The 16,083-nt window shown below is 44.3% G+C and overlaps 1 protein-coding gene and 1 long non-coding RNA gene across 2 annotated transcripts in view; one reads left to right on the top strand and one right to left on the bottom strand.

Annotated features, from left to right (window-relative positions):
- Positions 1–16,083, top strand: part of LOC101522091 (aldehyde oxidase 2) — a 75,525-nt gene that overhangs the window by 38,011 nt on the left and 21,431 nt on the right. The window contains exons 23-30 of the mRNA XM_058664805.1: positions 1,339–1,426; positions 4,667–4,753; positions 4,951–5,147; positions 7,111–7,333; positions 11,641–11,736; positions 13,420–13,548; positions 14,678–14,752; positions 15,766–15,818. Coding sequence (XP_058520788.1) covers positions 1,339–1,426; positions 4,667–4,753; positions 4,951–5,147; positions 7,111–7,333; positions 11,641–11,736; positions 13,420–13,548; positions 14,678–14,752; positions 15,766–15,818 — 948 coding nt within the window. The remainder of the gene's footprint in view (positions 1–1,338; positions 1,427–4,666; positions 4,754–4,950; positions 5,148–7,110; positions 7,334–11,640; positions 11,737–13,419; positions 13,549–14,677; positions 14,753–15,765; positions 15,819–16,083) is intronic.
- The window catches only part of LOC131480392 (uncharacterized), a 38,355-nt gene continuing 28,215 nt past the window's right edge, over positions 5,944–16,083 (bottom strand). The window contains exons 2-4 of the long non-coding RNA XR_009245486.1: positions 6,952–7,096; positions 6,343–6,439; positions 5,944–6,254 (exon numbers count right to left, since the gene is read on the bottom strand). This is a non-coding gene — a long non-coding RNA (uncharacterized LOC131480392). The remainder of the gene's footprint in view (positions 6,255–6,342; positions 6,440–6,951; positions 7,097–16,083) is intronic.

Genomic DNA, 16,083 nt, shown 5'->3' on the forward strand with positions numbered 1-16,083 from the left:
CCCAGCAGGGGGCAACCTGTTCATTGGGTTCCCACCAATCACTGTGCCTGTGCAGCTGCTCTACTGTGACTCCACAATCTGGGGAGCTTATAAATCCCCACTGTGGGTGAAAGCTTGAGCACTGCATCTCTGTCAACTGTTTGGGAGACCTGAATTGAGTTCTTGGTTCCTGGCTCTGGTCTGTCCCACCCCAGTCATTGCAGGCATCTGTGGAGTGAAACAGTAGATGGAAGATATCTCTTCTCTCTTTCTTCTATCTCTTTTTATCTGCCTTTCAAATAAATAAAATATTTTAAAATAGTAAATTAAAAATCCCAGTGCATGGCTGCCCCATACTGACCCAGACACCAATGTATTTGACAACTTCCTTTCCCAGTGGTTCCCCAGTACCTTCAGTTACAAGGCTGTCCAGCACCCAGCTACCATTCTTTAGCTGATCCCAGAACTGTACCTCCTGAGGTCACAGCGATTCCTGTCTTGCCTCCTGCCTCAACCCCCCTGCATCACATTACTATGGCAGGAACATGGAAGCAGCCCACTTGAGTGATATTGCAGCTTGTCCCTGCCAGAGAAGACCGGAATCCCTGCTCTAAACTAGTGACTGCCTGCTCCTGAAGATGTCTGAATTAGAGAAGGGCACGGATTCCTCCCCAACACACCAAATCATAATCAAGGGAATAAGGCCCAGGAATGAATATTTTTACTGAGCTCTCTGATCCTTTTGCATTCCAAACTCTAAGAACCCTTATCCTAAACATAAAGAAAAGCTGAGGTTCCAAGCTCCCCAGAGGCGAGCACAGCCAACACCGTAATAACCTCCATGGTTGCTATCAATGCAGTCATTGATGACACTAAAATAGACATCTGAGAATATGAGTGTTTGACTTAGGTTTGCCAGCAGTGTTGTATCTGTTCACAATCATTTTCTTTTGTATCTAGTGGTTGGGTTAAACAAAATGACTGGATCTGAATGCAGATCAAAATCAAATCCATAAAAACACAATCTAACTGCCATATGATATTGATCCCTTTTAGCTGAACATCTAACACCTGATTTATAGACCACAGAAACAATAGTAATTCAGTCATACATTAATTCACATCAGTGACTAGCACCCTGCATTCAATCAGTAAGTCTAAGTGGGATGGGTAGATGGATGGATAGTTAAATAAATGGTTGCCTAAATAGGTGGGAGGGAGGATAATGGCTATTGGTAAGAGAGGTGGGTAGATGGATGGATGAGCAGAGAGTAGAGAGGACAAACAGGTGGGTGGATGAGTAGCAGACTAAATCAATGTGCGGGGACGGATGGAGAGTCTAACATGTATCTTCTTCAGAACCGGTCATCCCATTCGTCTTGTTCTTGATCGTGAAGACGATATGCTAATAACTGGGGGAAGACACCCACTATTTGGAAAATATAAAGTGAGTACAAAAATGAAATTATTGAAATGATTCATTTTATCTGCATGGCTTTGTCATTTTCTACTATTTTGATTTTTTTCTGAATCATAGCATCTAAAATATTAAATAAGAATTGTTTGACTTTAATATTTCATGATAAAATTTTGATGCATAGTGCATAAGATGAAGTGTGATGATAAAATATAATCTCAAATGATAATAAAAGGATTTACATTAGTGGTTCCTCAATTTTTTTTTGAAACTGAAAGAAGCTATATACATTGCTATTCCAGAATTCTTGAGATTACAGTAGAAATGCTTAGAAACAATTTTAATATTCTATAGTTTTTACAGCAGTTTCCAGCAAGTGGTTATGGAAAAAGTTATAAAAACTCATTACAGATAGAAAAAAGAACGCACTAACTAGGAAATTTTAAATTGTTTCAAAACCTGTTCACCGCATTTCCTGCAATTATAACATTAACTCTGTTAAAAATACATACTGGCATCCAGTTGGCAATAATACTACTCTTTGAATTTGTAGTTTTTCAAATTTGGAATTTAGGATAGTTCTAATGTAACGTAAGCTATCACATGTGCTTTATTCAGGAATTGCATGTGGCATATGCATAACTGAATTTCCTTTCTGATATTGTCATTACCTTGAATTATTAAATGGTTACATTCTCTGTATTACTAAAGCAACAGCTTTCCATAGCACAGCACAATTTCATTGGCTTTGGTAATTTTATAATTACAGGAGAGACCATAGTTGGCCAGTAAGCTTTTAGTTTGCTTCTAAGGCACAGAAATTAAGAGCCACAGCTTTTACTATTTTCTAGGGTCAAAAGCAATATGGACTCACACTATGGGATTGTGACAGTTGCTAATGCAGCTTTGGCCTGGATTATAAATTAGACTTTCTGTCGTAGTTATGAGACTGTAACACTTATTAAGATTATCTTAGGTTATTCATATTTTTGTTAATATGTTAAAATTAAATATAACTAAAAAGAGTAAATTTTTTAAATCCAATTTTTATTTTATTTTAAAATATAATTTTACTTCTACCTATTAATATATACATGTTATATACGTGTATGTACAAGATAACTTCAAAACACTCATGGAAAAAAAGAATTTTTCAAATTTTTATTGGAAAGTCAGATATACAAAGAAGAGGAGAGACAGAAAAGAAAATATTCCATTCACTGATTCACTCCCCAAGTGGCCACAATGGCCAGTGCTGTGCCAATCCAAAGCCAGGAGCCTGGAGCCTCTTCCCCGTCTCCCAAGTGGGCGCAGGGTACCAAGGCCTTGGGGCATCCTTGACTGGTTCCCCAGGCCACAAGCAGGAAGCTGGATGGGATGTGGGACTGCCAAGATTAGAACCAGTGCCCATATGGGGTCCAGGTGTGTTTAAGGTGAGGATTTTAGCCACTAGGCTACCGTGCCAGGCCTGGAAAATAAAATTTAAAAATAAGTTTGTTTAGAGCTTGCAAGTGCTCTCCTTGCAAGTGCCAGGATCCCATATGGACACCAATTTGTGTCCTGGTGGCCCAACTTTCCATCCAGTTCCCCGCTTGTGGCCTGGGAAAGCAGTCAAGGATGCACCAAGGCCTTGGTACCCCGTGCCCATCTGGGAGACAGGGAGGAGGCTCCTGGCTTCATATCAGCTTGGCTCCAGCTGTTGCGGCCACTTGGGGAGTGAATAAGTGTACAAAGGATCTTCCTCTCTGTCTCTCCTCCTATCTGTATATCTGACTTTTCAATAAAAATAAGCAAATCTTTTTAAAAGTTTGTTTAGTGCAAAATGTTCTGAAATCCATGCATATGGGGGGTCTTCAAAAAAAGTTCATGGAAGATGCCTCCTATAAGAAGACTGCATGGATTTTAAAACTTTTTGCACCAAAATAAATTTATCTTTTCATTTTATTTTTCCATGAATTTTGTGATGAGCTCTTGTATGTATGTTGCCATTCAACAGCTAACCATTTTATTTGGTTATTCAGAACTATTTTCAAAATAGCAAAACAAATATTTGTGTGTAAGTAGGTTCTTCCAAAATTCTTGAAAGGTTTATAGTACATAGTTTAAGAATTCTCTCTGTTCCTTTATTTCTGGTACTGTTTTTGTTCAGCAATACTTTCTTTTTAAAAATAATTTATTTTATTTATTTGATGATGATTACAGGGTTGACAAAGGTGAGAAGAATCGAGAATCAGGGAAAAGTGGGTGAAATCATCGCTTCCTAATTCTCCATTTCTTATTGTCTCTGGGGGAAGGGTAGATACAAAGGAAGTCACACCCAGGCTCCGAAATGTCCAGTACTCAAGGATGTGGAACTGCCACCCAATATCAACCCAGGGTCCTGCTATAGTGTATGATCTAAGGGTTCTGATCAAGTGATTTGGATAGTTCTGAAATGTTGTCAATTTTGCAGATCCAAGGATGAGAACATACTTAATGAGAAGTTGAAGGTGGATTTCAGCCCAGCAGTTGCTAAAAGCACCAGAAATTCTGAACCTGCACATTTCCCTGTGCTCTGTGGTTTATCAGCCAGTGTTGCCCTGGAAATATTTGACAATAACCGCAAGCCAGCAGGGACCATGTTTGTCACTGCTGTGAGAAAGGCAAAGAGAACTGGGCTGAACCTCTCTTGGTAGAACTGAGAACAGGAAGTAGAATGTCTTTATTTTAAGCCAGGCTGCCTTGGGTGCCTCCCAAACAGTGCCCACAGGACTGGCTCCCGTTTCCGGGTTCTGTGCCCATTTACACAGCACCTCCTCCACCTAGTGAAATGAGGGTTATCCTTCCCACGCATTCATCCACAGATCTCAGCGTCAGAGATTTTCTTCACAGCAAGATTCACTGTGATTATAATTAGATAGGGAAAGGCCAACTCCAGTGCGTGGTGGAATTCCAGGGCCTTCTCCACAAGGGAAAACAAAGAAATCCAGTTTAAAAATAAATTAAAGGCAACTCTTGTGGGAAGAAAGAAGATGTTGGAAATTTGATGCTGAGAAACAATCAAGAACGTTAGAATTTCATAATGAATGTGAAGACAGAAAATGACATGTTGAAGGGAAAGTGCTCAGCAAGATTCAGATCAGGAGAGGGCTTCATTTCTCAAGTCCTGAGAAATCACAAAATGCAAGGTGTGGTGCACCACAGAGCAAATGTGGAGCGTGGAAACTGGGCGGTGGCGCACACTGGCTTGTAAGTCTTAACTCTGATCGGTCAAATGTCCATCATCGACAGGTGGGATTCATGAACAACGGGCGCATCAAAGCTCTTGACGTGGAGTGCTACATTAACGGAGGATGCATGCTGGATGACTCGGAGCTGGTAAGTTCATCCGAAACCAGGAGGGCCCTTGATGATCAGTAAAATACAACATTTTTACATGAGTCTTTAGCAAGCACCTAGCTCCAAGTAGTTAACAAAACTGCAAGCAGTTCAACTCTGTGTATGACTTGGAGAGAAAGAGAGAGAGAAAAAAAAAAAAAAACCACGTGCCTAATGTACATGAATCTGTTCTTCAGGTAACAGAATTTCTTATACTAAAGCTGGAAAATGCATATAAGATCCGCAACCTCAGGTTCCGGGGCCAAGCATGCAGGACCAATTTACCTTCCAATACAGCATTCCGTGGATTTGGCTTCCCACAGGGGACCCTGGTGACTGAATCTTGCATCACAGCTGTGGCAGCCAAATGTGGCCTTCCACCAGAAAAGGTAAGGTGGTAAGCAACATCATGGTCATAGTGGCTGGAGACTCAGAAAAAGCAGAGACCCCACTACAGGACCCAGTAGACCCATTAGAAGGAACTTGCAAGTTAGTCTTGTCTCAGAGCTTACACTGAAAGCTACCTCAAAGTCCCATCTCCCTCTATCTCACTTTCTCCCACTTTACCCAGAAATCTTTTTCTCCTTTTTAAAATTTTGTATAAAAAATACTTGTTTTTTCAAAAAGCCAAACCAGTGAAGCCCCAGTGGCCTAATGGATAAGGCACTGGCCTCCGAAAAAGTCAAACCATACTGAAGTAATGAAAGCAAAAAGTGAACATAACCCTTTCCTTTTCTTATTTCTGTTGGTCAGGGGGTATCCATTATGAACAATTTCACATTTCTTGTTCTAACACTTTTTCTCTCTTTATCCATCCATTTTTATTTGCACACACACCACTGATACACAACATATGTGTGCAAATCAATGTTTAGTACCAAAATGAGTAGGCATACTATTCTTTTTTATTTTTTCTTAAAAGATTAATTCATTTTTATTTGAAAGGCAGAGTTACAGAGAGAGAAGAGACAGAGATTTTCCACCTGCTGATTCATTCTCCAGGCTCCTGGCTGGTCCAAAGCCAGGAGCCTGGAGCTTCTTCAGGGGCTAACAGGGTCTCTTCTGCAGGGGCATAAGGCCTTGGACTATCTTCTACTGCTTTACCAGGCCAGAAGCAGAGAGCCGGATCAGGAGTGGAGCAGCCTGGAAAGAAAAAGGATGTCACATTGCCATGAAAGAAGAAGACTCAGAAAGAGCTTTCTGGGAATTGGCACTGTGGCATGATGGATAAAAGCTGTTCAGCCTGTAGTGCTGGTATCCTGTATGGATGCTGTTTCATGTCCTGGCTGCTTCACTTCCAATCTGTCTTCCTGCTTATGACCTGGAAAAGCAATGGAGGATGGCCCAAATCCTTGGGCCTCTGCACTCACATGGGAGACCAAGAAGAAGCTCCTGGCTCCTGGCTTCGGATTGGATCAGCTCCAGCTGTTGTGGCCATTTGGGGAGTGAACCAGTGATGGAAAACTTGTGTCTCTCTCTGTCTTTCCTTCTCTGTGTAAATCTGCCAAGTAAAAACAAATTTTAAAAATAAATAAAATGTTTAAGTTAAAAGATAAAGCTTTCTGGAGAAAATGGCACTTGAGATACACCTTCAGGAATGATTAGAAGGATAGTGGAAAGGTAATCCAGGCATGTGAAACAGCATAAACAAGCAAAGTCAACTTCTTTGTGGCTCAGTTTCCTTATCTACAAAACAAGTAGAAAATGACCCACAGAGTTAGCAGTCATGAAAGTCTTTGTGTTCCTAAACTGGATAGTATTATTGCTATATTGTTGCTGCTGATAGTACAGTCATTCCTGCATTGTTATCAGAACAAGATGAGGATAGTGGAAACTCTTGGGGTTCCTCAGCAGGTTCACTTTCTTAAGTCCCAGGACTTAAAAGACACTCTGTGTAAATCAGTGTCTGGAAGACGTCAGCACACATTCTGAAGGAGAATGGGAGGCGAATGGGAACCCTGCGGCTCGTTGTGGTCTGCAATGCTATTCACGTGACAGAGTAACTCTTGCAGTAAATCCTGGCTTCTGTGTACTGTTTCCTAGCCTGACTCTGTCCACATCTTGTAGGAAATCCCCACTCCCTCCACCCCCAGCACCATTCAGGGACTAGTTGCTACCTGCCACCTTCCACTTCCAGGCAAGGGGAGGAGAGATTCTGATCAGTACTTTGATGAATGAGATGAAAAATTAATCCTCACCATTTTACAAAAGCACATGCTGTTCAGATAAAAATAACAGTCCCTGTTTTCCCCCAACCAAAATGTGTGCTTATGTGGAGAAGCTTTTCCAGTCTCCATGGAGATTTCTGTCTTATCACACATTGCTGTTGACTGGATTTCCCACCTGTTTCAGATTAGGGAGAAAAACATGTACAAAACTGTTGATAAAACCATCTACAAACAAGCCTTCAGTCCGGAGGCCCTGATAAGATGCTGGGAAGCATGCCTGGACAAGTCATCCTTTCACAGCAGAAGAATGCATGTGGATGAGTTTAATCGGAAGAATTACTGGAAGAAGAAGGGCCTCGCGATTATCCCCATGAAGTTCTCAGTTGGCTTTGCTGCTACCAGCTACCACCAGGTAAGACTCACATGCAAGCATATGGCAACCCTCACATCAGACACACTCCAGCCCTGGTCAGCTCGTATCAACTCAGAGAATGTCATAATTCCCAAATCACTGAGGCTTCCATCTGTCAGCATGTTCAACACAGAGCATCAGAGGAAAGCCTCAATGGCCAGAAACAGTACCAGCAAGCAAGAGAGTTGCAGCAGCATAACTGACAAGGTCGTTAAGGCCCTCTCCTGCTGCCTCCTATTCAAAAAGGGAACTGGAACCCATGAAGCCTGTGGCGCTGTGCTAGGCTGATTTCAGGGGTTCTATGGCTTGGGGAAGGAAATGGAACTTCTGCTGCGTGACCCCAGATACCTGCAGTACTCCATAGTGTACCTGACAGATCCTAATCAGAGACACCACTCCACTTTGCACTTTGAAGTCATCTCTCCCGAGAATCTGTGTCCATTCTGGTCCAAAAATTCTCCAAGCTAAAGGAAGAGGAGACTTCTTTGCAGGAGTGGAAGGTAGTGCATAGATGAATGCCTTATGCAGCAAAAGGTGGGGCCAGAAAAGTGTCTCCTGGGTCACAGACAGTAGGCTATTACCTCACCATTGCTACTCATGAAAATTCAGAAAATTCTGCGTGCATTGGATCTGCACCATTGAAAGTGGTCTTGCAAATAAATGTACCCAGCTACTGGAAGCCAAGGGTTCTCATTCTGTCTCTCCTACACACACACACACACACACACACACACACACACACACACACAACACAACAATAACACAACCCACAAAAACTGCCCTGCCAAAGAAATTTCTCCTTAGGGAAAACACTGAGTTTCCCCCAGTCCCTAAGCAGTTGGCATCAGAAGGGCTTGCGGAATCCTTGGCCCTGCCACACGTTTGCTGAGTGATGTCAAACAAGCTGTTGAACTTCTGTGCGCCTTTGCTTCCTCAGTTACAAAGTGAGTTCAATAACAACTCTCTCTTAAAATGGATGGGAATCCCAGGGGATAATTAATGACTTGGCTATGTTCCCAGAACTCTCTGGACCTTTTCCAGAGCAGTCCTAGGTTCCTTGCCCAAGGAACTCAGACATCCCTCAGTGTCCCCACTCCTCTGGTGGGTGGAATGAGCTTCCCTGGGCTTGTGGATCACATTCTGGTTCAGGTCCAGCATCCTGTCTATGAACAGGTGCAGGAAGGCTGGCCACATCAACAGCCAGACTGAGTCAATGGCTAGGGCATCAGTGACCCTTGCTTGTAGCACATGTGAAGTTCTCTGCAACACCAAGTACTCCATCTTTTCCAAACCAAGTTGCTACCACCCATGGGCTGTCCAGCAATTCAATTCTCACACTAGCTTCCCAGAGCTAGCTAGCACAGACCCCCATGGGCAGAGGGCTGTCTCCCACCACAGTGGGAGACACAGTGCCCAGTTTGAGACACTAGTTGCCAAGAGGGTGCCAAGGCGGCTCCCACTTCCTCTCTCTGGCTGACGGCTATCTTGGGGATTGTCACTACCCCCACACAGAGTTGGCAGTGAGCTGGGATGACTCACAGAACTAGGCCAAGCACTTCACTTGTAATCATCACCACTTTATTACGAAGCATCAGCCTACAGAAGAGAGGCAGAAGGCAAGGTGGGAGAGGTGAGGGGCCTCTCCCTGCCCTCCCTCCAGAGCCAATGCCTTCCCAGAAGCCCCAGCCCTACCTGCACCAAGGCAGAAGTTTCCCAAATCCATCATCCAGGGTTTTATGGGGGGGGTCTCCTTTTAGACATAATTAGAGGATTTTATGGGGGGGGTCTCCTTTTAGATGTGATTAGAACATCAAATGTTGGGGATGAGACTCCATCTCTAGTCCTCTAAGGACATGACGTGGTCCTGAAAGATCAGCCTCCTCCCCGCCCCATCCTGAAGCTCTCTGGACCCCACCCCATGAGTCACCTCACTGGCAGACTACAGACAGCACATTCCAAATTCTAGGAGCTCTCCACCAAGATCCAGTGACAAAAACCATGTCTTTTTTATTTGGCCACATCTACCTTCCTCCTTATGACTGCTCCCAACCTAAACCGCAGCCTGTTCTCTGTCATCCACTCATCTCACCACACATGCAAAACAAATTCCCATCCCCCAGTGACTTTCTCTCCATTTGAAAGCACCCCTCCTTTCCCACAGAGTTCTACTTGCACTCCATCCAGAGTCTACACTAGGAGCTGAAGGCACAAGCAGTCAGAGCACTGTCCTCAGAGGGAGTGAAAGGCCCACAGGGAGTCATTCCTGCAGCTACTCCAGGGTCCTGCATGGCATCCCAGGGCACCCAGACAGACTCCAGCCACCTGCCTCCACCTTGCCATGCCTCCATGCACCAAACACACATGCAGTGTCCCCATGCCTGGGCCTATTCCGCCTCCTCTGCAGGACACAAAGCTGTGCCAACCCTGATGCCCCAGCTTGGTGAAACACTCAGAGCAGAGCCTGTTCCCTCCTGCATAATCTCCTGTGGCTCTGGTGCCAAAGGACCACTCCCTGTGGAGCTGACAGTCACACGCTGATCCTCTCGCAGTTCCAGAAGCCAGAAATTCAAAATCAGGATGTGAGCCAGGGCCAGGCCCCCTCCAAAGTCTCCCAGGAGGCCTCTTTCCTTGCACCCTCCACCTCCTAGTAGCTCCTGGCATCCCTTGGCTTGTGGCAGCATCACTTCAATCATCACTTTTTTTTTCCACATGGCCTTTTTATTTTTATTAGAAAGGCAGATTTACTGAGAGAACAAACAGAGAAAGATCTTCTATTCACTGGTTCACTTCCCAAATGACTGCAACTGCCAGGGATGAGCTAATCTGAAGCCAGGATCCTCTTCTGGGTTTCCCATGTGGGTGCAGGGTTACAAGGACTTGGGTCATCCTCTACTGCTTTCCCAGGCCATAAACAGAGAGGTGGATGGGAGTAGAGCAGCCAGAACACGAACTGGACCCATATGGGATCCAAGGTAAAAGATGAGCCGATTGAGCCATCATGCCTTCCCCTTCACGTGGCCTTTAAACAGGGCACCAGCCTTGAAACTGAAGACCCACACTCCAATGTGACTCTCTTCACTATCACATATGCAAAGACAATTCCCAGATAAATTTACACCCTGAGGCTCCAGGTGTACAGGAATTGGGGTGAGAGGGAGGGGCACTGTTCCACCCACTACTTCCTATAAGAGGAAGGAGATTGTCGAGCCTTCCTAGGTGAGAAGGCACATGGCATGGTCAAGTTCTTACAGCACAGACACTGAGCTGTGGGTCAGAAGGTTGAGATCACAGGGAAGAACAGGAGGAGGAGTGGGCCAGGGAGAAAGCAGCAGAGTACAGTGGGAAAGACTCAGGTGGGAAGAGCAAGATCAGGTTGTGGCTGAGAAAGGTCCAGAGACTGAAGGCCCAAGGCCTCCCTCCTGTTGAGCAGGAACGTTTCATGGAGCAACACAGAAGCAGCCCTTGCACTCTCACAGACCTTTGATGCCAGATGTGGGATCTCAGTGGTCTCTCTGTGTTACAAACACTGCATTTCCAGCCTGTGTACGCCATCTAAAAAAGAACCACGTCTTATTCATCTTTGTGTACCTAGAGTTCATTGTGGGTTGGCATGAGCCGTACACCAATGTTAAAGAATATACAACTAGGGGCTAGTGCAGTGGTACAGCCCTCTAATCCTCAACCTGTGGTGCTGGCACTGCATATGGGTGCTAGTTCATGTCCCTGCTGTTCCTCTTCCAGTCCAGCTGCTGCTTACGGCTTGAGAGAGCAGCAGAAGATGGCTCAAGTCTTTGGCCTCTTGAAGTCACATAGGAGACCTAGATATAGGCTCCTGGCTCCTGGCTCCTGGCTTCTGATAGACTTAGCTACAGCTGTTGCAGCCGTTTTGGGAATGAACCAGCAAATGGAAGATTCTCTCTCTCTTTCTCTGTCCTTCTCTCTCTGTGTCTCCATTTCTCCTTCTCTATGTAAATATGCCCTTTGAATAAAATAAATATTAAAAGTACATACATATTCAACTAGCTAATTTAGTGATCAGCCATTGCTTTTAAGCAGGTAAGTCACATTGAAACAGTTGGATTTGCTGCCCTAAGCTCCTAGGGGCTCCCCCTTAAACCAGGTTCTGAAGTAGGAATTATCTTTACAGTTAAGCTTTGCACAAGAACAAGGCTTTCCAATCCTGCCACAGAAGCTTGGCCTTTTTGACCCTTTCTGTGCAGTGGTACTGGCGCTTGATCCCTCCTTTTGCACTGACTCCCACTTGAGGCCAGCTTGCACTGAACAATGCCTCTGGGTTGTTTTCCTAGGCTGCTGCCCTCGTCCACGTCTATACAGATGGGTCTGTGTTGGTCACTCATGGAGGCAATGAACTGGGACAAGGTATTCACACCAAAATGCTACAGGTGAGATATATGCAATTAAACCATTCGCCTCTCTGTGCATTGCTGGTGAATGAAATGTGGGGCCCATCTTTTAGGCCAAATGATGATCTCTACATGCAAACTCTAAGACCTTGACTACATAATTGAAAAGCGGCTTGACAATGACTGAGATGCAAACCCTCCGAGGGTGTGGCCTAGCTCTAGTAGTGGAGACAGTGGGTAGTGAGGACAGCAGAAGGACTAAAACTGTCTCTCATATGGGATGCCGGTGCTGCAAGTGGAGCATTAGCATACTGTGCCACTGTGCCAGCCCCAAGAACAAAAGAGCAAGAGTGAACAGTAATGGGAAGAGCATCGTGGGTCAGTAGGCAAGGCTGAACTTGAGATGTCCACATCCCAGAAGGGCCTGGTTCAAGTCCCAATGCCTCAACTTCTGATCCATTCCTCTCAATTGGAAGATCCAGATGGAGTTTCAGTCTCCCAGTTTCAGTTTGGTTCAGTCTTGACTGTTGCCAGCATTTGGGGAAGATCAGTATGTGTGTGTGTGTGTGTGTGTGTGTGTGTGTGCCCTCTTTATCTTTCAAATCAATATTTTTTTAACTAAGAAGTAAATACTAGGAAATGTGAGAAATGGGAACATCCCATATATGTGCCTGTTCGAGTTTTGGATGATCCACTCCTGATCCAGCTCTCGGTAATATAGCTGAGAGAACAGCAGAAGATGACTCAAGTGCTTAGACCCCTGCCATTCACCTGTGAGACCTAGATGAAGCTCCTGGCTCCATTGCAGCTGGGGAGTTAACCAACAGACAGAACTTTGTGTGTGTGTGTGTGTGTGTGTGTGTGTAAAACTCTGCCTTTCAAATCAATCTTAAGAAAGAGCAAACAGGGCCCGGCAGCGTGGCCTAGCAGCTAAAAGTCCTTGCCTTGAATGCTCCAGGATCCCATATGGGCGCCAATTCTAATCCCGGCAGCCCCACTTCCCATCCAGCTCCCTGCCTGTGGCCTGGGAAAGCAGTCAAGGACAGCCCAAAGCCTTGGGACCCTGCACCCTTGTTGGGAGACCTGGAGGAAGTTCCTGGCTCCTGACTTTGGATCGGCGCAGCACTGGCCATTGCGGTCACTTGGGGACTGAATCAATAGATGGAAGATCTTCCTCTCCATATCTCCTCCTCTCTGTATATCTAAATTTCCAATAAAAATAAATAAGTCTTTAAAAAAAAAAGGACAGGTCTTCATGGCCATCCTAATCCATCTACAACTCACACTATCAGATCTGAGACAGAACTGAGTCAATGAATCCATCTAATCCCAACTGTGTGTTTGCTGTCTCTTCCCGTCCCTCCCTCTATCCCTCTGCTCTTCCCCCCTGCCCTTTCAAGCCACTGCAACCAAATAAGTGCCTGAGCACTTCAACTTGGACTATTCCTTGCACAATGCAATTAGGAAAAAGGAAAGCCTTCATATCTTAAATGCACTAAGTGCTATAAGAAGGACCACTGTGAAATGTTACCAAGAAAGCCCTTTAAATAATCTGTGTAAGACCTTACTATAAAATAGTTCTGATGCTTATAAAACAGATTATTTTCAACTTCAAAGGATATTATAGATGTAATAAAATTGTAACACTTTATTAAGAAAAGGAATGGCTCAAATCTTTCTAGAAGTCCTTACTAAACTTGAAAAACATTCTTTTTCTCACAGGTGGCCAGCCATGAATTAAAAATACCCATGTCTTACCTGCACATCTGTGAAACCAGCACAGCAACAGTGCCAAACACAATTGCTACAGCAGCATCCATCGGGGCAGACGTCAATGGCAGAGCAGTGCAGGTAACTCCTCCCATCTGACTGCTCTCAAGAGACTCGCCCCATGTCCCTGACTTTTTTAGCTGGATACAGACACAGTAGTTGGATTCAGAGAAGTCATCCTTGTCACTAATCACAGCCTTCAGCTAGCCAAAAGCTCAGGAGAGGGTATTAGAGTTGGGCTGAACTAGGGTGACACATCAACCAAGAATATAATGCTGCAGGCAGCAGCAGTCTTTTTCTGGCATATGCACTAGAGGAAACATCTGGTTGTTCAAGCACCCAGGCTGATCGCAGTCTGCTGGCTGCAGTATGCGATCTTCAGGCTTATCCTGAGTGTGTTTATTCCTACAAGCATAGAGTATCCCAAGAGGAAGACATGGACCAGACCTGTATGTGATGGCAGTCACTTCCAGTCATAATCCATCAACAGAATCAGTGTCAGACCAGGTCTAGCTGCAAGGAAGGTTGGGAACTGGATAATGGGAAAGACCCAGGTATTTGGACCCCCACCACCCATGTGGAACACATAGGTGAAACTCCCAGCTCCTGGCTTCAGATTGGTTTAGCAATGGCCATTGCAGTCATTTGGGGAGTGAACAGCGGGTGGAAGATAAATCTGTCTCTCCTCTCTCACTGTAATTCTAACCTCAAATAAACAATACATTGTTTAAATGAAAGGAATGGCAGAATGGATATTGTGAACAGGCAGTCTGTCACTGGGGGTTTTAGAAGGACAGAAGGAACTTGGAGACCAAGTCATGAAAGGCTGTGCAAGTGTCCTCTGGCACGGGTTCTTACAGGAAGGTGGGCAGGCCAAACTTCAGCCAAACAGTCATGGTTCAATGAATGTATCAGAGTGCTCACAACCTATCTTCTTAGTGATTTACTAACCAACTTGAATATCCTAAGAAAGAGGATCTGAGAGCAGAAATTCAGCTAATCTATATTTTCTCAGGAATGAACCACGAAGGAGAAACCCTGCAGTCACTGATACAAGATCAGGGGCTGTGTGTTGCTCTGTGTGACTAACACATCAGAGTCAGGCATTTCATATGCATGCGCAGACTTAATCAATAACCAGTGTATATTCTTTCACACAAATCTGAATTGCTAGCTCTTCTCTAACGTGAATTTTCTTTATTCCTTTAAGAATGCTTGCCAGATCCTTCTGAAACGTCTTGAGCCCATCATTAGAAAAAATCCAGAAGGCTCCTGGGAAGACTGGGTGAGTGTAATGCAAGCCAGTGCTATGAGGGCCCCCAGGGTGTGCACAGCCACTGCAGTTAGAGGTAGTTCCTCTAAGCTCCTAGCACAGTGATGGACCATGCTCCAAGCTTCTTCACCAGCTGAGTGGATTCTGTGAAAGGATACGGTCACCAAAGGTTGAGAAGGTTACTCTAGAATATACAATGGGTAAGTGGTGAAGGCACACAGGAAGACAGCCACTGGGAAGAGTAACAGACATAGTGAAGAATAGCCAGGTCTTACCCACTTTACCTAAGCTGGAAAAAGAAAGAAAAGACTTCTGTGCCTTCCTAAGGCACAAAGTATGTGGATGCTTTGAGCAAGAAGAAGGAAAACTAAATGTCTCGGGAAATAATTCATTTGATCCATCTTTATCAAATGCTACGCTTACTTACTACAATTCCAACATTTGAAAATGGAAGCCTCAAATGATTTGTGAGGTCGGGCACAATGGCTCAATTGGCTAATTCTTCCTTTGCAAGCACTTTGTGTCCCGCTCTACTTCACATCCAGCTCCCTGCTTTTACCCTGGGAAAACTGTAGAGGACAGCCCAAAGCCTTGGGACCTTACCCACGTGGTAGACTCAGAAGAAACTCCTCGCTCTTGTTTTGGGTCAGCTCAGCTCTGGCTATTGCAGCCGACTGGGGAGTGAGTCAGTGGATGGATCTTTCTCTCTGTCTCTCCTTCGCTCTAGAAATATGCCTTTCCAATAAAAAATAAATAGATCTAAAAAAATAATTGTGAGTTAAGGACCTGTACATGGGTTATTAGAGCAGGATTTGAGTCTCTGTTCAGTACAGATTTTTAAATCCCATCAGAGGAGATAGGCAGAACGTTAACTAAGGAAGAACCAAATTAGGATAAGCTGTATTATTGGTAGCAAAGCACCAGCAACAACACTCAAATATCAATTTTGATACACAGAATATTTGCATTTTCACTCATCAGATGATGTGTTTACTTTATTTGGGCTAATTATGCCAACCCTATAGATTGAAGCTGCATTTGAGAAAAGAATCAGTCTGTCAGCCACTGGATACTTCAGGTAAAAATTACAATAATATCTTGACTTACTTGCAGAAATGAGGTAACACAGTCAGTCTGGGTATCAGTTCTCTGTTGAGGTCCCTTATGGTCCAAAATGTTGTAATTCCATACAGATCTTTGAATTATGTCCAAAGAAATATTAAGTCATAAAAATGCCCAATTAAGCCAAAAACACCCACTTTCACATGCAATATCCAATTTGTTATTTTTTATTCCTTATTGTGAATAGTAAAAAGATTATCAGAGGACTCAGTGAGGCAATG

This window comes from Ochotona princeps, chromosome 5, assembly GCF_030435755.1.
Source record: "Ochotona princeps isolate mOchPri1 chromosome 5, mOchPri1.hap1, whole genome shotgun sequence".
Lineage (NCBI taxonomy): Eukaryota > Metazoa > Chordata > Mammalia > Lagomorpha > Ochotonidae > Ochotona > Ochotona princeps.